Source organism: Manis pentadactyla, chromosome 4 (assembly GCF_030020395.1).
Source record: "Manis pentadactyla isolate mManPen7 chromosome 4, mManPen7.hap1, whole genome shotgun sequence".
In the NCBI taxonomy this organism is placed as follows: Eukaryota; Metazoa; Chordata; class Mammalia; order Pholidota; family Manidae; genus Manis; species Manis pentadactyla.
In genome coordinates, this window is record NC_080022.1 from 177,976,504 (window position 1) to 177,999,008 (window position 22,505).

Here is a 22,505-nt window from a genome sequence, read left to right on the forward strand (position 1 = left end):
AAAAATGGGCAGAGGATCTGAACAGGCACTTCTCCAAAGAAGAAATTCAGATGGCCAACAGACACATGAAAAGATGCTCCACATCGCTAATCACCAGAGAAATGCAAATTAAAACCACAATGAGGTATCACCTCACACCAGTTAGGATGGCCACCATCCAAAAGACAAACAACAACAACAGTTGGCGAGGATGTGGAGAAAGGGGAACCCTCCTACACTGCTGGTGGGAATGTAAATTAGTTCAACCATTGTGGAAAGCAGTATGGAGGTTCCTCAAAAAACTAAAAATAGAAAAACCATTTGACCCAGGAATTCCACTCCTAGGAATTTACCCTAAGAATGCAGCAGCCCAGTTTCAAAAAGACAGATGCACCCCTATGTTTATCACAGCACTATTTACAATAGCCAAGAAATGGAAGTAACCTACGTGTCCATCAGTAGATGAATGGATAAAGAAGATGTGGTGCATATACACAATGGAATGTTATTCAGCCATAAGAAGAAAACAAATCTTACCATTTGCAAGAACATGGATGGAGCTAGAGGGTATTATGCTCAGTGAAATAAGCCAGGCAGAGAAAGACAAGTATCAAATGATTTCACTCATTTGTGGAGTATAACAACAAAGCAAAAACTGAAGGAACAAAACAGCAGCAGACTCACAGAATCCAAGAATGGACTAACAGTTACCAAAGGGAAAGGGACTGGGGAGGATGGGTGGGAAGGGAGGGATAAGGGGAATAAGGGGCATTACGATTAGCACACATAATGTGGTGGGGGGTGGCACAGGCAAGGCAGTATAACACAGAGAAGACAAGTAGTCATTCTACAGCATCTTACTATGCTGATGGACAGTGACTGTAATGGGGTATGTGGGGGGGACATGATAATAAGGGGAGTCTAGTAACCATAATGTTGCTTATGTAATTATACATTAATGATACCCCCCCAGAAAAAAGCAGGGGAGGGGGGTCTTATAGGAAGAACTGGTGGCCTTGTGGTTGGCACTCAGAGTTCTTGGGCGACAGCTGTTTACCAACTGGTGAACAAGCTTTTCAATACTTTAACACCCTGTGTTCCCTGCCATGCCTTCTTTTAAGGAGGATCTGGGACATCAAAATGCCGAAAGGATATAAACAACATAAAAATAAATCACACTTACCAAAAACAAAACAAGCACACAGATATGGCATTTAAAAAATTGTTATGCTATTTATTTTTTAAGACTTCATTTTTGTTTTTTGTGCAGTTTTAGGTTTACAACAAAATTGAGAGGCAGGTACAGAGAGTTCTCATATACCCTTGCACCCACACATGCAGAGCCTCCCCCGGAATTAACATCCCTACCAGAGTAGGACATTTTTTACCAAAGAGAAACCTACACAGACACATAAAGTCAATAGTTCACCTTTGGGTTCACTCTTGGTGCTGTATGTTCTATGGATTTTGACAAAAGTATAATGGCATATGTGTGTCATTATAATACTATCTAGAGTATATTCACTGCCTTCCAAATCCTCTCTGCTCTACCTATTTGTCTTTCTCCCTGTCTCCTGCAACCACTGACCTTTTTATTGTCTCTATAGTTTTGCTTCCAAAATGGAATCATCCCACTGAAATCATGCAGTATGCTTCCACATTGGCTTCTTTACTTAGTGATATGTATTTAAGTTTCCTCCATGTTTTCCATGGCTTGATAGCTCATTTCTTCTTAGTGCAAAATAATATCCCATTGTCTGGATGTGCCAGTTTATTATCCATTTACCTAGTGAAGGACATCTTGTTTGCTTTCAAGTTTTAGCAGTTATGAATAAAACAGATTTTTGTGTGAACTAAGTTTTCAACTCTTTTAGGTAAATATGAAGGAGCATGATTGCTGGATCATATGGTAAAAGAATGTTTGTCTTTTACTGAGATAATTGATGCATAATATTATTTTAGTTTCAGGTGTACAACATGTTTTGAGATATGTATATATTGCAAAATGATCACAACAATAAGTGTAGTTAACATCCATCACCACATGTAGTTACAGAATTATTTTCTTGTGATGAGTTCTACTCTGTTAGCAACTTTCAAATATACAATATTATTAGCTACAGTCACCATGCTGTACATTATATCTCCAGGACTTATTTTTTGGAAGTTTGTGCCTTTTGACCATCTTCAACCCATTTCACTGAGAATATGTTGTTTTGTAAGAAACCACCAGCCTGTCTTTCAAAGTGGGTGTACCATTTTGCATCCCCACCAGAAATGAATGAGAATTCCTGTTGCTCCACATCTTCACCAGCATTTAGTGTTTTCGGTGTTCTGGATTTTGGGCATTCTAATGTGTGTAGTGGTATTTCTTCTTAATCTGCATTTCCCTAATGACATCTGATGTGGAGCATTTTCATATGCTTATTTGTCATCCTGTCTTTGGTTCATGTATTAATCAGGTTGCTTATTTTCTTATTGTTGAATTTTAGGTGTTCTTTGGATATTTTGGGTAACAATCCTTTATCAGATAATGTCTTCTGCAAATATTTTCTCCTAGTCTGTGGCTTTCTTCTCATTCTTTGATATTGTCTTTTGCAGAGCAGAAGCTTTTAAATTTTAAGGCAGTCTAGATTATTAATGATTGCTTTTGTGGATCTTGTCTTTGGCCCTGTATCTAAAAAGGTGTTGCCGTACCCAAGATCTAGATTTTCTTCTATGTTATGTTCTTCCTAGAATTTTGTAAGTTTTATTGTGTAGTTCCATAAGTTTTATAATTTTGCAGTTTGCATTTAGGCCTATGATCCATTTTGTGTTAATTTTTGTGAAGGGTATAAGGTCTGTGTGTAGATTAATCTTTTTGCATGTGGATGTCCAGTTGTTGGAGCACCATTTATTGAAGAGACTATCTTTACCCTGTTGTAGTGCTTTGCTCCTTTGTCAAAGATCAGTTAGCTGTATTTACGGTTGTCTATTTCTGGGCTTTTTTCTATTCCATTAATCTATTTTGGTTTTATTTTGCCAATACCCACACTCATACTGTCTTGATTATTGTAGCTTTATATCTATTGTTTGGAAACAAAAAAGAACATGGCAAGTTTGTTGAGGTTGGCCTTTTGCACCATTTTGTTCATTGGAAAGCATTTTAGGCTGCTGGGAAGGCTTGGATCCCTGAGAAATTAATCATAGTAGAGTTCAGAGCTTAGGCCATAGTACTGATTCCTCCAACTTAATGATATTTTCAAAAAAAGAAAAAAATCTGCTATTTTCACAATCTGAAGAGACAATTTGGATTAAAGGGGTCCATTAATAGAAACTGCCCCATTGCAGTCCAGTTTAGTGATTCTGTAGTCCAGCTGGCTCATTATCCAGGACGTACTACCCTCCTTCTCCAACAGGTAGCCAGGCGGAGAAAGAGTAAGACTGTGGGCAGAAGGAGCTGGCCTTCCTATATGTAGCATGGCTGAATTTCATCTTCCCATCTTATGTAACAGTGATTGACCAGGAACAGCTGACCCACGGAACCCTGTAAGCTGCATATGGTCAGTGAGTTCTTCTTCTGAACAAGTAGGTCCCTGGACGCTTCCTAATGACCAGCTTTCTTCTCTTGGGTTATGGCAGGATGGGCTTCTAAATGCAAAGGTATCCATGCTCATGCTATGGCATATATCTATATAATGCTTTTAGCATAGAAAATGAATTCTATCATTTCTAAGACGCTGACCAACCTTTCAATACAGAGGGTCTCATGTCTGAAGCCCCAAACTCAGTAGTTAAGTATTCATTGGTAAAATTCACATCTACTATCCTGAGGATCATTTACCACCTTAATCACCCAAATAAAAGATTAAAAAGAAAAGAAAATAGTTTGGGGTGTGTGCATATGTATGTGAGCATGTCTGTATGTGTGTGTAGTTGGTGTGCACGAGTGAGCAGATTTACACCTCATGTATGTATGTGTCATGTGTGAGAGCATGTGCTTGAGTGCATGCATGCATGTGAATGTGTAATGTGTGTACTTGAGTGTGTGTGTGTGTCTGTGTATGTGTGTGGCATAACTAGTTCTTTGTGTGCTAATACTGCCTCCTAGTGGCGTCTATTACTTTTGAAATAGTAAACTCGCAAAACAGTTGAAAATGAAAACTTGGTACTGAAGTTTTCATGTCAGGCACTGGGCAAAATTTTCCATATACCTCACCTTTGCTAATTCTATCTCCCCATCATGCCATAAGGTAAAGAAACTGAAGCTCAGGGAGGTGATGTAACTTGGTTTACCCAGATCACAAAGCTAGTATGTAACAGAACCAGATATCCCAACTTCAGAACTATTGTCTTTTCTACCATTCTTACACTGCTAGTTAAGCTATGACTTTTCCCAGTGACTTACTAAAAATAACTGGAGCTAAAGTTGGAATTTTACAGCATAGGGAGAAGTGCTGAAAATGGGTTGATGGAGAGATTTTTATATAGGTCTATGAGGTGTCTAGTAGGTGGTTACCAGTTTGTAAGGCTACTGGCTAGGCAGTATGTCTATTTTTGAATGAGAGGGAGGAAGAATGGCCAGTTTCTCTGTTAATACCCTCTAGCATGGATCACCCAAGAAGGCAGGGCACAGTAAGCCACAGAGGTAGGGTTAGAGTGGCGAATGCAGCTTAGTTCTGGCGTAAGGATGGAATCCAGAATCATTGTGCTAAAGGTAATAACTCTACCTTTTTCTAGTAGTGAAGAAAATATGCTTCATAATTCTTGTTTCTACTCTCTTTATACTGCAGCTGTTTGTGGTATAATTTATACTTTTGTAACCTGTAAATAGGAAGTTCTGAATCATTTCCTATCCAATTAAAGGAATTTATTGGCTGCAGGATTATTCTGATATTGATCTCTAATGTGTTTACATAATAGTAATCATTCTTGGTATTTATAAATTGCTTTCCATTTAGATAGCTACAAGTCATTCATTTATTTCACTCTAATGATAGAGTATCTTAATAATGCAAAATGGTGAATTGACTAAAATTTGATTATTTAGAATATCACCCAATGAAATAGTACTGTGCACAGAGCCATTGTTTGAGCTATTTTTAAACAATAAATAAAAATGTGGAAGATTTCCACACATCAAATTTCAGAATAATGGACAAAGGTCTAAAGAGATTCTTTGAAAAATAGTAAGAGGAAAGGACTAATGGAGATATTTAAATATTTCAACTTTCTAATATTGGAAAGTGAAAATTAAAGAGACTATTTTATATATACAATGAGCACAGATTAGAAAAATTGTTAATGTGAGACAGCCACTCTCAGGGACTGTTGAGTGGGATTTCAAATTTGCAAAATATTTCTAGAAAACAATTTGGTAGTATTGATCAAAACCCTTAATTTTTTTATGCCCACAGGAATATCTTTCATGGAGAAAGATAACTGAAACTTCAACCAAGATGTACATATAAAAAGATAGTCATTGTAGTCTTATTTAGAAGAGCCAGAAATTGCTAATAACTTACATATCCAATCACAGGAGAATAATTAAGCAAACTATGTTGCATTCAAATGATGGAATTATATATGTAAATATTTGGATAAACTAAATACAATTGTTAATAGCAGTTATTCCTTAATGGCAGGATTACACACAGTTTTTATTCTTTAATCTTTTCGATGTTTTCCAGTTTCCTTAGAATAGCATTAAAACTTTTATAATCTGGGGGAAAAAAAAGCAGTTCAAACATCTCAGTCTAGGGAGAAAAGTTTCATTTCTCTTTACAGTTAATTCTTGATTACTCTTGATAGTGAGGGGAAATAATTACCTGATAATCCACCACAGTGACTCAAAGCCACTAACATTTTATCTTGTACTTACTTTTTTATGTGTTTATTATTCACGATCCTTCACATTACCAGATAAATTCACATTGAAGATGTTGAAACCTTGACTCCAAATGTTTTAGAGGAGAAAAATACAGCAAGTTTCATAATTTTGTGTCTAAGTCAATGTTTTCCAAATAGTGCTACACTTTGGGGAGATTTAAGAATATTTAGGAAGTCAAATTGGCAGGACTAAAATTACCTTTAATTCCTTCACCTAGAGAATCATTATCCATTTGCTTCATATTCTCATAAGCTGTTTTCTGTGTTTATGGCAAGTATGTAAAATGGTATAATGGTTTTAAACTGTTTTATAACTCACTTTCTGTATTTATTATTATAGACTTATACTTTTGGTAATGTACTTGAGGGCAATTAAGGTATCAACAGAATGTCTTTAGGAAATATGTAAGTTTTATATGTATATAACTTAAAGTTAAGAGAAATAAGTTGTTATAATTAGGTTTGTATTTGATTTTATAAATTCAGAAAACTCAAATGACAGTGGCTTAAACAAAATGGAGGTAACCTCTAGATCTCTGCTATAGTTATTGTAATTTTATAGAGCAGGAGTTTAAAATATACAGATGATCAGATTTAATACTTAAAATGAAGCCCTGGTTCAAATTACATATGAATAATTATTATCTTTCTAATTAGGAAATGGTCACATTTCCCCATATTTTATGTAGGGAATAACTAAGTACACATAGTTCAGTATTACCTAGACTAATTCTTAATTTTAAGTTTACATTTTGAAGATGTATATATAGATAGATAGATAGATAGACAGATAGATAGATAGATAGATAGATATAGATATAGATCCCTTTCAACATGAGAAGTATACCATAATTAACTTCCCATACAAAAGAGAAAAACTATTTTTTAGGGTACTATTTATGCTATCATTGTCATCTATGTTACCATTTGAGTTTTAAAAACTGAGGTAAAATGTTATTTGTTTTTGAAACAAACCTTCTACTTTCATTGAAGTCATCTGTAGCTGGTAGGAAATAATATTTTCAGTTTCAAAGAGTATCTGGCTTCACCTTTAAGGTTCCTGCATGGACTCTAATTTCAGCAATTTCTTCCCAAATGTTTCTGTAAGCCCCCAGGGTGGTCTCATGGGGCTCTGTATTTTACTAAACTACAATATGGTGTGCATCATTTCTTCTTCTCCAAGCACGTGTATACAGTGAGGGTGTTATTATCATACTCATTCTTGCCTCTGATGCTTGATTAAGGCATCCCTGTTGCTGCTGCTCGTTCCTAATGCATGCCTTGAGGGCACCAGAGCCCAGCATTCAGAGCAATGATGTCTATATTGTGTTATCTTCAGAAATTATGGACACAAATGTTATTTAGGGTTTCTATTCTCAATGTTTCAATGGATATAAAATCCATAGGCAGGAGTTCTTAATCTAGGCTCCATGGATTGACTTCAGAAATTATAGGAACCCTTTCATTTGTATGGGAACCACATTTGAGGCATGTGGGGATGGAGTAACAGAGGAGAATTTTAAGATTTTTGAAGTTAAGTTTCACACCTCAAAAGATTAGGAATCATCCTGTTACATGATAGGGAAAGCTGGAAGTCATTCCTTGGCCAGCACTGTGCTTTCTATAGAATCACCTTCCCTTTAATGTTTGTTTAATTGTCATCGAATAAGGTCTGTTTAACATCTCTTAGGATGAGTTACCTTCTAGGAGGTCCCTTGGTTCTCACATAAGGAGATTCTAAGTGGACATTGTTGTCCTCCAGTCCTCTAAATGTGACCTGTAGGCTTGAATCCTGCTGAACAAAGTGTAGGTTCAACCTGGTATCTCAGATACAAATGTGGATCATAAATAACAATAAAACTCTACATGTGCATCTTAATATTTTAATCTGCAAAAATATATGCATGTATAGGTACATATATGTATTTTTTTTAATGAAAAAGGAGACAATCTGATAGTTTTTGAAAATAGGAAGGGAGATTTTCCTATCTTCTTACTTTGACCTAATTAGAGAAAATATTTTAAGGAATCTGATTTTTTTACTTTACACTTTTGGTAACTTTTTTTTTGCTGCTGCAATTATTTCCTCTCAAATGAACTCGACTTTGTTACTTTTCTTTCACCTGATCCCTTTTTGTATCTATTTTTCTATTCATTTTATTTAGAGACCATTTGTCAAATTCATTTCATGTTTTTCCTTCAGTACAGTGACATATTTTTAGCCTCTTCACTGAAGCAGTTAAATGCCTGCAATTAACTGCATGCATGGGTTTTTGCATCTTGATTGTTAGTGCAAATGATTTGGATACCTGATCATTCTTTAGCTAAAAACATGACCAAATAAGCTTTTGGAAAACTAATTCTTAAATGGATTTCATCCCTTTTCCCTCACTTAGCCTTCGTGATTTGTCACTACAGTGAAGAAGTGTTGGTCTTTACTTGTAATGGGATGGGTTTGAAAAAGCCTTGGAAAGAATATGACTTCCCTCTGGAAGCTTGAAAGTCAATAGGTGCAAATGAATCAAACTATTTTCTTTATGTAAAAGTGAAAGAATGCTTCAAGCTGTGCTTATATTTGCCAATCACACTGAGTATACCGCAAAGATACCACAGAAGGAAAGAAGACTGTTGTGAAATCAGATGAAAAACAGTGGTAAACCGAGTATCACTTGAGTGTTTTTACAATTCAAATTTTGTTTCTGCATGATATTTAAATAAATACAGTTCAGCGCTTTTCCAGAAATGTAATAGAAGACCAAAGAACACCTTATCATAGCAATGAAAACACGGAGACTTCCCTGAGGTGGGTGAGACTTCCTGGGAGCTGCAAAAATACATTTTCTACTTGGTCTTGCTATTTTACACTGGATTGGTAAATACAAAGCCTTTTTCTTTTATTTCAGCATCTTCAGGATTTGGGGTCAGTTTCTTTGGATGTCGTATAGTTTCGAACGCAAGAAAATAAAAAACAAAAAGTAATGCTCATTTCCCGTGTAACTCAACCACGTTCACCTCCGAGTTGTGACGTACCAAGCAGTAAGTTCTCACTTCTTCAGACTTGTTCAGATGTCTGTGCAAGTACGAGCACACCCTTCTGTGAACATTCTCCAGTAATCTCATATCCTCTACTCCTTACCTGCTATTTCGCCACAGCCCCTAAAGTGTTCACAAGCTACTCTCCGCGCAGGCCCAGCGCAGCAGTTGCCAGACGAGGTCTGCGAGTCCTGGGAGCCTCCGCCTCACACACTCCCACATGTGGCCCGGCTGCAAGCCAAGCCGCGAGGAGGCGCTTTGGACCTGAACGTCGCCATGGCAACGACGCCCCGCGCACGCGGCGGCCGGGAGGGGAGGGAAACGCAAGAGCGGAAGTTCCCACCCCCGACCTGCTGGGTGGTGGCTGCTTTAGCCCAGGGCGTCGCCATGGCAACGGCGCGGCGCGCAGTCCGCGGCTGGAGGGATGGGGAAGGGGGCGGGGAATGTGAGCGCGGAAGTCCCCGCCCCGGGCTACTGGGCGGTGGCGACCGAGACGGCCCGCAAGGGTTTGAAACCGTTTCGCAGCGGCGGCGGCGGCGGCCGAACGGAAAGCGTGCATGTAGGGGCGCCAGGTTCTTGTTTTTCCGAATTTCCATCCCCTGCCCCTACACTGGGTTCTCTGGTGGAATTTTGCGCTGGGGGGCGCCGTCGCCCCGCCCGTGCGGGTAGTTCGGGGAGGGGCGTCGCCCTGCAGGCCCCGGGTCCGTTCTTCAGGCCCGTGGGGCGCGCTCCCCGTTTGGGCGTCTCGGCGCAGACGGCTGAGGCTTTGCATGCAGAGTGGAATCCAGTCCGGGCACGGACTGGGAGAGTTCTGAGTAAAGTCTGATAAGCGGTTGGAGCTGGTCAGCATGGGGAGGTCCAGAAATCGGACCAAAGGGTTTCCGCTTGTGAGGAAATCTGTGTACGGGACAAGGTAGGGAAGCGGCCGCGGCGGGCCTGCAGGCCGCCCGCCCCCTGCCCGGAGCCCGCCCCGGCGGGGGAAGTTCCTTCTGGGCCTGCACCGCTTGAGTTGTCACATCGCTTCCCAAACAGAATCAGTGACTAGATTTGGCGCGGAACCGGTGTGCTGGTTCCTTTGTAGAACAGTCCTAATAACAGTCCGCTTGGAAGGCCGGGTCCCAGCATCAATCACAGCATGTCGGGAGCTACCGAGTGTTTCGGAGTTTAAGTGCTCAAAAGAACAACATAAGTAAATATGAAGAGCTTTTATGCTGATCAAAGCGCGGCTTTTTTATTACTTGTCCTTAGTATTGTAAAAGTAAGATAGAAAAGGCAAATGAAATGACACAGCCTTCCCATAGTGGTGAGGCTGCAGCAGAGTGAAGCGCATGATGATCTGCGAGTGTTCAGGCCCAGCATCCACTTTCCCTGGGACCCTGGGTCAGTTTCTTATCTCCGCGGAGCCTCCACTTCCTCCGTGGAGTGGCCAGGAGCAGTGCGTGTCTCCTAGGGCGTAGATGGACGCGTTTGTAAAGCACGCAGCGCGCTCCGGGACGGTGCAACCAATGCTCCGGTAACTGTCCAAACATCCGAATGTGTAAACCAGATAAAACATGCACCGCTAAACTTTTTGGATTTACTGAAGAACGTATTTCAAGTTTTCTTTAATGACCTACCATATATTTAAAATGTAGTTTGAACAAAATTGATTTTATGCACATTTCAGGAATATGTTTATTGTGCTTGGCAAGGGGCAGGATATATGTGAGGTGTATTCTTTATTTAGAAATTGTGGCTGCATTTTCCCCAAGGCCTTTTAATAATCGCGGCTGACTTATGCTTTGCTGCTACTACAGTAGGTAAGCACCTTGAGAAGGTCTTAGCCCATTTTGTAGCTGTCCACGTAGAGACATTTAGTTAAAGACAATGCCGGTTAGTTAAATAAAATACATGATCCAAATATGGATTATAGCTATAAGCAAGAGTCACCTGAATCTACTTCTTTTTTGCTTTTGAAGCAATTTATGTGACTGGTAGGCACACTATAAATACTTTAAACCTAAGTCAAAGATAGTGCTTTATTTATTTTTAAATTCTAATCATTTAATTCTGCAGTTCTCATAAATGCTGATAAGGCCTTTTGATTATCTGGAGCTAAGTAGATATAACTTGTTCATAATTTGTGCAGTAAGAAATTCTTGGAGGTTTGAAATGGTAGCTTTAATTTTTTTTCTTTCTGCATCCCTTTGTTTTGTTGGAGAATAAATAAGGAAGAAAAAGATGCAGACTTTTTAAACTTCTACCAAATATCACATTGTTTATTGTGGGTTTTTTTTATTGCATGTCATTATACCAATTCTAGTTGCCTTTCTACTTTTCAAGATACTTCTTTATTGGCGATATTGCTAACTTATTTGTAAATGGATAAGAGGTCAGATACAATGAATCTGAGAGCTAGGGATTGCGGAATTTTAATCTGAGTTTTTGCTTAATTTCATGACTCTGGGTGTGTCTTTTTAGCTGTCCTTTGTTTCCTCTAACATTAAACACTAATATCTCCAGCCTGTGTGAAAGGATTTATTGAGAATTAGTGATTATTAGGAGTCTTATTGCTTTAGCCTCAGCTGTGGGTGCTTTTACATGAATGTTTGAGTTGTGGGTGGGATACACTGTTTAAGTCTGGGAGTACACTTCTGGGCAAGAACTGTGATTAAAATTTTGGGTTTATGAGTTTCCATTTGTTTGTTCATCCATTTGAATAGTTGCTTTTCAGCTTTATGATCTAACATCCCACAGTGGTATCATGGCCTTCTGTTACCAAATACATAACTGGTGTAATTAAGTAGGAATGCAGTTTAGTTATTTTAGGAGTGCAAAACAAAACCAACCAACCAAACAGGCTCCCCTTCCCAAACCAACTAACTAATCGGAAAATGCACTTACATGGAATTTGTTTTAACTTAAGTCTTGAATTGGAAAATAAGTTTCTTCTGCTGTAATGCAGATGGTAGAATGACCAGTTTTTGGTGAACAGAACTAAGGACATGTAGAATTTCTGTTCTGGAAGACCTATTTGGTATTCAAAACAAAATCTTTAAAAACAAAACAAAATCCAACTATTAGTCATGTCAAAGTGGGACATTAATCCCTTCAATTAGCATTTATTTACCCATCAATTCTTTGGCTTCTAATTCATACCATGTCATGTGTTGGGTACCTACTAAAACATGTTAAGTCATGGTCCCTGCCTTACAGGATCATCTCACAGATGATGGAAGACCTGTAAATAATACACAGATATATTTTTTAAAAATCCACGTATCATGATAAATGCGGCTGTACTAATGTGAGCAGGTGCACACTGAGGATCGACAAGTCTAGGATAGAGTTATTTGCATTAGAAGGAGAAATAATGTTTCAGATACAGAAGCAAGGAGGTGAGGGTGTGTTCTGTTCTCTAAGGTGAGAGATGGAGGGAATAGTATTTTGGGGTTTCACCATCTGGTTATTATTTTTCCCATAAAGCAGGAAGTTAGAATTCTTAAATTGAAAGTAAGGGGCTTCAAGATGGTTGGTAAAAGTTTAAAAGATGCTTTGTGGAGTAGGAAATAGTGAAAGACACCTGAGGATTCGGGTGAGGTCAGAAGCTCCTTGACTACAAGGCAGTGCCTTGTTTCTCCAGCAAACCCTTAGGGAATGAAGAAGGGAACATGTTGAGTGTTGGATATATTTTTAACTTAAGGAATTTTGTAAAAGCCTATTTTTCTGATTTTTGGGATTTACCCCCTTTATAAGTCAGTGTTTTTCTTACTAATTAAGAAGAAATATGAGGACCAGTATTTAAAATTTTTTGAGGGGAATTAAAAAATATAAGTTTACATACAGTTAAAATTGCTTTTTTTGATACACAGTTTTATTAATTTTTACATGTATATAGAATAGGTTCTTAAAACTTTCTACACAGATAGTATCAACCCTCCAGATAATTACCTTGTGCTATCACTTTGTTTTCAGACTCCCCCCCACTGGTAATCCCTGTGAGCAACAGATCCGTTTTCTTTGCCCATATTTTGTGCTTTTACTAGAAGGTCATACAGATGGATTCAGGATGTAGCCTTTTGAGAGTGAGTTCTTTCACTTAGCATAACACATTTGAAGTTTATCCATGTTGTGTGTGTCAGTAGTTGATTGCCCTCTGTTGCTGAGTACTGTTTTTTTGTGTGGATATATCACAGTTTGTTTATCCATTCCCCAGGTAAGGTACGTTTAGGTTCTTTCCAGTGTTTGGTGATTTTTTTTTTTTTTTGAGGGTATATCTTATATTTATTGATCAAATAGTTGTTAACAACAATAAAATTCTGTATAGGGGACTCAATGCACAATCATTAATCAACCCCAAGCCTAATTCTCAACAGTCTCCAATCTTCTAAAGTATAACGAACAAATTCTTACATGGTGGACAAATTCTTACATAGTGAGTAAGTTCTTACATGGTGAACAGTGCAAGGGCAGTCATCACAGAAACTTTCGGTTTTGATCACGCATCATGAATTATAAACAATCAGGTCAAATATGAATATTCGTTTGATTTTTATACTTGATTTATATGTGGATCCCACATTTCTCCCTTTATTATTATTATTATTATTATTATTATTTTTAATAAAATGCTGAAGTAGTAGGTAGATGTAAGATAAAGGTAGAAAACTTAGTTTAGTGTTGTAAGAGAGCACATGTAGATGATCAGGTGTGTGCCTGTAGACTATGTGTTAATCCAAGCTAGACAAGGGCAATAAAACATCCACGTATGCAGAAGATTTCTCTCAAAACAGGGGGGGTGAGGTTCTAAGCCTCACCTCTGTTGATCCCCAATTTCTCACCTGATGGCCCCCCTGCGACTGTGCCTGTCTTAGGTTGTTCCTCCCTTGAGGAATCTTACCCGTCTTTGGCTAACCAGTCATCTTCCGGGGCCATACAGGGAGATGTAAAGTTGGTAAGTGAGAGAGAAGCCACATTGTTTGAAAAGGTTGGCTTTTTACTTCTTTGCAGATTTATGCCCTGTGGCTTCTATGCCCAGCATTTGTCTTGAGGTATCTTTAGCACTTGGAGGAATTATGATACTCGGTAAATTCGATATGAGGCACGAATTCTATTTAAGGGTTGTAATTACGAAGGAAGAAGAAAAGCTATAGAGGTAGCAGATGAAAGAAAACATGGGAAGATTGATTATTTCCTTGACATATCTTCTTGTAGAGTAATTTAAGCATGTATAGGTTTTAAACTACTAATTAAATTGCACACACACATTAACATAATAGGAATACAGTTACATAACCAAAGCAGATCTATAATTACCAGCCATCTCCAGTGAGGCCAAGAAAACCAGTTAGGCCCCCTAGGCATTTGTGAAAATTTGTCTGTGATATGATGGATAATGTCCAACTGTACTTGAACAGTCTGAGAGAAATCAGACAAATTACAACAGCCCATTCCTGGGAACTCTTCACATCCCATATGTTCTTTTAACAGTAGATAGTCTGTAGTTGTAAGATTTTGGAGCACTACAACTTGCACTTCTCCTAATTCTTGGTTGAGTTCCAACAGTGTAGATCCAGTCAAATTTGTTGTTTTACTGTATGCACAGGCCGGCTTAGATATCTCCTTCTTCATTCCAGTGGCAAGTCCAGGAACTGGTGGGATGAATGCAGCTACAACTGCAGCATCGCCTGGATCTTTGTTGAGGTTTTTTGATGATCATCTTCTGGTATGAGTCTTCCAGTGAGTGCTGATGTTGGAAGTTCTTCATATCGTATCTTAGTTCATTTTCTGGGTAGCCAAATTAGGCTTTGATCCTCTGTATAAACACAAACAGACCCTTTGCCCACACTTTGATCTGCCCTTTATACCATTGTGTAGAACTCGTTGGAGGTTACCACACAGGAACTTTTTTTTTTTTTAGGATAAAGGAATATTATCAGAAAAGTGTACCTCCATGGCCAATCATCTGACCCCCTTTAAGTGATCAAAATTAAGGATATTTAAAGCATGCATTAATCATTGATTTACAGTTAGTTTTACTTTATCATGGAGTAATCCCCCTTTTCTTTCTTTCTTTTTTTTTTTGTTATATTTAATCTACACTTACATGAAGAATATTATGTTTACTAAGCTCTCCCCTATACCAGGTCCCCGCTATAAACCCCTTTACAGTCACTGTCCATCAGCATAGCTAAATGTTGTAGAATCACTACTTGTCTTCTCTGTGTTGTACAGCCCTCCCCTTTCTCCCACCCCCCCTAAGCATGCTGATCTTAATATCCCCCTTCTTCCTCCCCCCCATCCCTCCCTACCCACCCATCCTCCCCAGTCCCTTTCCCTTTGGTACCTGTTAGTCCATTCTTGGGTTCTGTGATTAAGCTGCTGTTTTGTTCCTTCAGTTTTTCCTTTGTTCTTATACTCCACAGATGAGTGAAATCATTTGGTATTTCTCTTTCTCTGCTTGGCTTATTTCACTGAGCATAATACCCTCCAGCTCCATCCATGTTGCTGCAAATGGTAGGATTTGCCCTCTTATGGCTGAGTAGTATTCCATTGTGTATATGTACCACATCTTCTTTATCCATTCATCTACCGATGGACATTTAGGTTGTTGCCAATTCTTGGCTATTGTAAATAGTGCTGCGATAAACATGGGGGTGCATTGGTCTTTCTCAAACTTGATTGCTGCGTTCTTAGGGTAAATTCCTAGGAGTGGAATTCCTGGGTCAAATGGTAAGTCTGTTTTGAGCATTTTGATGAACCTCCATACTGCTTTCCACAATGGTTGAACTAGTTTACATTCCCACCAGCAGTGTAGGAGGGTTCCCCTTTCTCCACTGCCTTGCCAACATTTGTTGTTGTTTGTCTTTTGGATGGCAGCCATCCTTACTGGTGTGAGGTGATACCTCATTGTAGTTTTAATTTGCATTTCTCTGATAATTAGTGATGTGGAGCATCTATTCATGTGTCTGTTGGCCATCTGTACTTCTTTTTTGGAGAACTGTCTGTTCAGTTCCTCTGCCCATTTTTTTGGATTATTTGATTTTTGTTTGTTGAGGCGTGTGAGCTCTTTATATATTTTGGACGTCAAGCCTTTATTGGATCTGTCATTTACAAATATATTCTCCCATACTGTAGGGTTCCTTTTTGTTCTATTGATGGTGTCTTTTGCTGTACAGAAGCTTTTCAGCTTAATATAGTCCCACTTGTTCATTTTTGCTGTTGTTTTCCTTGCCCGGGGAGATATGTTCAAGAAGAGGTCACTCATGTTTATGTCTAGGAGGTTTTTGCCTATGTTTTTTTCCACGAGTTCAATGGTTTCATGGCTTGCTTACATTCAGGTCTTTGATCCATTTTGAATTTACTTTTGTACATGGGGTTATACAATGGTCCAGTTTCATTCTCCTACATGTAGCTGTCCAGTTTTGCCAGCACCATCTGTTGAAGAGACTGTCATTTCGCCATTGTATGTCCATGGCTCCTTTATCAAATATTAATTGACCATATATGTTTGGGTTAATGTCTGGAGTCTGTAGTCTGTTCCACTGGTCTGTGTCTCTGTTCTTGTGCCAGTACCAAATTGTCTTGATTACTATGGCTTTATAGTAGAGCTTGAAATTGGGGAGTGAGATACCCCCTACTTTATTCTTCTTTCTCAGGATTGCTTTGGCTATTCGGGGTCTTTGGTGTTTCCATATGAATTTTTGAATTATTTGTTCCCGTTCATTGAAGAATGTTGCTGGTAATTTGATAAGGATTGCATCAAATCTGTATATTGCTTTGGGCAGGATGGCTATGTTGACGATATTAATTCTTCCTAGCCACGAGCATGGGATGAGTTTCCATTTGTTAGTGTCCCCTTTAATTTCTCTTAAGAGTGACTTGTAGTTTTCAGAGTATAGGTCATTCACTTCTTTGGTTAGATTTATTCCTAGGTATTTTATTCTCTTTGATGCAATTGTGAATGGAATTGTTTTCCTGATTTCTCTTTCTATTGGTTCATTGTTAGTGTATAGGAAACCTACAGATTTCTGTGTGTTAATTTTGTATCCTGCAACTTTGCTGTATTCCGATATCAGTTCTAGTAGTTTTGGGGTGGAGTCTTTAGGGCTTTTTATGTACAATATCATGTCATCTGCAAATGGTGACAGTTTAACTTCTTCTTTACCAATCTGGATTCCTTGTATTTCTTTGTTTTGTCTGATTGCCGTGGCTATGACCCCCAGTACTATGTTACATAGCAGTGGGGAGAGTGAGCATCCCTGTCTAGTTACCGATCTCAGAGGAAAAGCTTTCAGCTTCTCGCTGTTCAGTATAATGTTGGCTGTGGGTTTATGATATATGGCCTTTATTATGTTGAGGTACTTGCCCTCTATTCCCATTTTGCTGAGAGTTTTTATCATGAATGGATGTTGAATTTTGTCAAATGCTTTTTCAGCATCTATGGAGATGATCATGTGGTTTTTGTCTTTCTTTTTATTGATGTGGTGGATGATGTTGATGGACTTTCGAATGTTGTACCATCCTTGCATCCCTGGGATAAATCCCACTTCGTCATGGTGTATGATCCTTTTGATATACTTTTGTATTCGGTTTGCTAATATTTTATTAAGTATTTTTGCATCTACATTCATCAGGGATATTGGTCTGTAATTTTCTTTTTTGGTGGGGTCTTTGCCTGGTTTTGGTATTAGGGTGATGTTGGCTTCATAGAATGAGTTTGGGAGTATTTCCTCCTCTTCTATTTTTTGGAAAACTTTACGGAGAATGGGTATTATGTCTTCTCTGTGTGTCTGATAAAATTCCGAGGTAAATCCGTCCGGCCCGGGTGTTTTGTTCTTGGGTAGTTTTTTGATTACCGTTTCAGTTTCTTTGCTTGTAATTGGTTTGTTTAACTTTTGTGTTTCTTCCTTGGTCAGTCTTGGAAGGTTGTATTTTTCTAGGAAGTTGTCCATTTCTTCTAGGTTTTCCAGCTTGTTGGCATATAGGTTTTCATAGTAGTCTTTAATAATTCTTTGTATTTCTGTGGAGTCTGTCGTGATATTTCCGTTCTCATTTGTGATTCTGTTGATTTGTGTTGATTCTGTTTTTCTCTTAATAAGTTTGGCTAGAGGCTTATCTATTTTGTTTATTTTCTCAAAGAACCAGCTCTTGTTTTCATTGATTTTTGCTATTGTTTTATTCTTCTCAATTTTGTTTATTTCTTCTCTGATCTTTATTATGTCCCTCCTTCTGCTGACTTTAGGCCTCATTTGTTCTTCTTTTTCCAATTTTGATAATTGTGATGTTAGACTATTCATTTGGGATTGTTCTTGCTTCTTCAAGTGTGCCTGGATCACTATATACTTTCCTCTTAAGACTGCTTTCGCTGCATCCCACAGAAGTTGGGGCTTTGTGTTATTGTTGTCATTTGTTTCTATATATTCCTTGATCTCTATTTTAATTTGTTCGTTGATCCATTGATTATTTAGGAGCATTTTGTTAAGCCTCCATGTGTTTGTGAGACTTTTTGTTCTCTTTGTAGAATTTATTTCTAGTTTTTTACCTTTGTGGTCTGAAAAGTTGGTTGGTAGAATTTTAATATTTTGGATTTTGCTGAGGCTCTTTTTGTGGGCTAGTATGTGGTCTATTCTGGAGAATGTTCCATGTGCACTTGAGAAGAATGTATATCCTGTTGCTTTTGGATGTAGAGTTCTATGGATGTCTATTAGGTCCATCTGCTCTACTGTGTTGTTCAGTGCTTCCATGTCCTTACTTATTTTCTGCCTGGTGGATCTATCCTTTGGGGTGAGTGGTGTGTTGAAGTCTCCTAGAATGAATGCATTGCAGTCTGTTTCCCCCTTTAGTTCTGTTAGTATTTGTTTCACATATGCTGGTGCTCCTGTGTTGGGTGCATATATATTTAGAATGGTTATATCCTCTTGTTGGACTGAGCCCTTTATCATTATGTAGTGTCCTTCTTTATCTCTTGTTACTTTCTTTGTTTTGCAGTCTATTTTGTCTGATATTAGTACTGCAACCCCTGCTTTCTTCTCGCTGTTGTTTGCCTGAAATATGTTTTTACATCCCTTAACTTTTAGTCTGTACATGTCTTTGGGTTTGAGGTGAGTTTCTTGTAAGCAGCATGTAGATGGGTCTTGCTTTTTTATCCATTCTATTACTCTGTGTCTTTTGATTGGTGCATTCAGTCCATTTACATTTAGGGTGACTATTGAAAGATATGTACTTATTGCCATTGCAGGCTTTAAATTCGTGATTACCAAAGGTTCAAGGTTAGCCTCTTTAGTATCTTACTGACTAACTTAGCTCGCTTATTGAGCTGTTATATACACTGTCTGGAGATTCTTTTCTTCTCTCCCTTCTTATTCCTCCTCCCCCATTCTTCATATGTTGGGTGTTTTGTGCTGTGCTCTTTCTAGGAGTGCTCCCATCTAGAGCAGTCCCTGTAAGATGTCCTGTAGAGGTGGTTTGTGGGAAGCAAATTCCCTCAGCTTTTGCTTGTCTGGGAATTGTTTAATCCCGCCATCATATTTAAATGATAGTCGTGCTGGATACATTATCCTTGGTTCAAGGCCCTCTGTTTCATTGCATTAAATATATCATGCCATTCTCTTCTGGCCTGTAGGGTTTCTGTCGAGAAGTCTGATGTTAGCCTGATGGGTTTTCTTTTATAGGTGACCTTTTTCTCTCTAGCTGCCTTTAAAACTCTTTCCTTGTCCTTGATCTTTGCCATTTTAATTATTATGTGTCTTGGTGTTGTCCTCCTTGGATCCTTTCTATTGGGGGTTCTGTGTATTTCTGTGGTCTGTTCGATTATTTCCTCCCCCAGTTTGGGGAAGTTTTCAGCAATTATTTCTTCCAAGATACTTTCCATCTCTTTTCCTCTCTCTTCTTCTTCTGGAACCCCTATAATACGGATATTGTTCCTTTTGGATTGGTCACACAGTTCTCTTAACATTGTTTCATTCCTGGAGATCCTTTTATCTCTCTCTATGTCAGCTTCTATGCGTTCCTGTTCTCTGGTTTCAATTCCATCAATGGCCTCTTGCATCTTATCCATTCTGCTTATAAACCCTTCCAGAGTTTGTTTCATTTCTGTAATCTCCTGTCTGGCATCTATGATCTCCCTCTGGTCTTCATCCCATATCCCTTGCGTATTTCTCTGCATTTCTGTCAGCATGTTTATGATTTTTATTTCGAATTCTTTGTCAGGAAGACTGGTTAGGTCTGTCTCCTTCTCTGGAGTCTCTGTTATCTTGGTTTGCCTGTAATTTTGTCTTTTCATGGTGATAGGAATAGTTTGCAGAGCTGGGACGAGTGACGGCTGGAAGGACTTCCCTTCTTGTTGGTTTGTGGCCCTCCTCTCCTGGGAGAACAGCGGCCTCTAGTGGCTTGTGCTGCGCAGCTGCACGCAGACAGGGCTTCTGATTCCTGCCCGGCTGCTATGGAGTTAATCTCCGCTGTTGCTGTGGGCGTGGCCTGGCTCGGGCAGCTGCTCCAAAGTGGTGGAGTCGCGTTGGAGGGGGAGAAGCCAGGAGGCTGTTTATCTCCGTAAGGGGCCTCTGTGCTCCCTGCAGCCCAGGGGATTAGGGTGCCAAAGATCCCCGGATTCCCTACCTCTGGATTAAGTGTCCCGCCCTGCCCCTTTAAGACTTCCAAAAAGCACCTGCCAAAACAAAACAACGACCACAAGAAAAAAAAAAAATAAATAAATAAATTAATTAATTAAAAATGGCCGCTCATTTTTCTTTATTCTCTGGCGCCAGCCTCAGGCATCTGCTCACCGGTCTTGCTGCCCTGTTTCCCTAGTACTGGGGTCCCTATCCCTTTAAGACTTCCAAAAAGCACTTGCCAATACAAAACAATAACAACAACAAAAAAAATTGGCTGCTCACTTTTCTTTTGTTCTCTGGCGCCGGCCTCCGATACCCACTTGCTAGTCTTGCTGCCCCTGTTCCCTAGTATTGGGTTCCCTATCCCTTTAAGACTGCCAAAAAGCACTCACCTCAACAAAACTACAACAACAACAACAAAAATGGCTGCTCGCTTTTCTTATATCCTCCGGTGCCAGGCCTCCGGTGCCCGCTCACTGTTCTTGCTGCCCTGTTTCCCTAGTATCCAGGGCCCCGCGCACGCACTGTGTCTGCGCTCTGGCCCGGATGGCGGGGGCTGGGTGTTCGGCAGTCCTGGGCTCCGTCTCCCTCCCGCTCTTCCTGCTCTTCTCCCTCCGGGAGCTGGGGGGAGGGGCGCTCGGGGCCCTCCGGGCCTGAGCTTGTATCTCACCCGCTTCGCCAGGTGCTGGGTTCTCGCAGGTGTGGATGTGGTCTGGATGTTGTCCTGTGTCCTCTGGTCTTTATTCTAGGAAGAGTTGTCTTTGTTATATTTTCATAGATATATGTGGTTTTGGGAGGAGATTTCCGCTGCTCTACTCATGCTGCCATCTTGGCTCCGCCCCCTGGTGATTTTTTTATAGAAGAAAAAGCTGCTATAAATGTAAATGTTATATTCAGGTTTTTGTGTGAATAGAGATTTTGTTTCACTTGGGTACAAACCTAAAAGTGGGATTTCTGGGCCATATGGAAGTGTGTGTTTAACTGTGTAGGAAACTACTAACCTGTTTTTCATAGGGGTTGCACCATTTTGCATTCCTACCAGCAGTGCCTGAAAGTTCTTTTTGTTCTGCATCCTCACCAGCATTCGGTGTTGTTTGCATTTTTAATTTGAGCCGACTTCATAGGTGAGTGACAGTATCTATTGTGGTTTTAATTTGCACTTCCCTAATGACTAATGGTGTTGATCATCTTTTCATATGCTTACTTTCATCTGTTTATCTTCTTTGGTAAAGAAACTAATTTTTTTGTTGATTTTTTTGTTGTTGGGTTGTTTGATTTCTCGTGGTTGAGTTTCAAGAGTTCTTTGAGATAAATCCGTTATGAGACATGATTTGCAAATGTTTGCTCCCAGTCTATGGAGTACCTTTTCAATCCCTTAAGAGAGTTCTTTGCAGAGCAACCGTTTTTTAATTTTGGTGAAGTCCAACATATTAATTTTTTCTTTTATGGGTAGGGCTTTTAGTGTCGTAGGTAAGAAGTCCTTGGCTAATTCAAGGTCATGAAGAGTTTTTTCTCCTATGCTTTCTTCTAAGAGGATAATATTTTTACATTTTACACTTAGGTCTGTGATTTATTTTGAGTTAGTTTTTGTATACAGTGTAAGCACTAGGTTGAGGTTTACTTATTTATTTTGCATGTGGATGCCCAATTGTTGCAGCATTACTTGTAAAAGTATCATTTCTCCATGAATTACACCTTTGTCAAGTATCAGTTGCCCATACTTGTATCTATAAATTTCTGAACTGTCTAGTCTATTACATTGGTTTGTGTCTTATTCTTTCACCAATACCACATTGTCTTGACTATATAGCTTTATAGTACATCTTTAAATCAGGTAATGTGAGCCCTCCAACTTTGTTCTTTTTCAAAATTGTTTTGCTATTATAATTTTTTTACTTTTCTGTATAAATTTTAGAATCAGCTTGTGTGTATCTACAAAGAGTAGTGCTGGGATTTTGATTGAAATTGCATTAAATCTATAGATCAATCTGGGGGTACTTAATGCTAATGAGTTTTCTTTGTTCTCTCATCAGA

At 39.0% G+C, this 22,505-nt stretch overlaps 1 protein-coding gene and 1 long non-coding RNA gene across 9 annotated transcripts in view; one reads left to right on the plus strand and one right to left on the minus strand.

The window, feature by feature from the left end:
* Positions 1-9,135, minus strand: part of LOC130683597 (uncharacterized) — a 45,309-nt gene extending 36,174 nt beyond the window's left edge. For 2 of the 3 annotated variants that reach the window (XR_008997426.1, XR_008997424.1), the window contains exon 1: positions 8,984-9,124. This is a non-coding gene — a long non-coding RNA (uncharacterized LOC130683597). Of the gene's footprint in view, positions 1-8,983 lie in introns of all 3 variants that reach the window. The other variant, XR_008997425.1, reaches the window with a different exon arrangement.
* A 210-nt stretch (positions 9,136-9,345) lies between these two features.
* CEP112 (centrosomal protein 112) overlaps positions 9,346-22,505 on the plus strand; it is a 405,933-nt gene continuing 392,773 nt past the window's right edge. For 2 of the 6 annotated variants that reach the window (XM_057501635.1, XM_057501631.1), the window contains exon 1: positions 14,366-14,598. In XM_057501635.1, the coding sequence (XP_057357618.1) occupies positions 14,571-14,598 (28 nt within the window). In that variant the 5' untranslated portion in view covers positions 14,366-14,570. The other 4 variants (XM_057501633.1, XM_057501632.1, XM_036899724.2 and 1 more) reach the window with 4 other exon arrangements.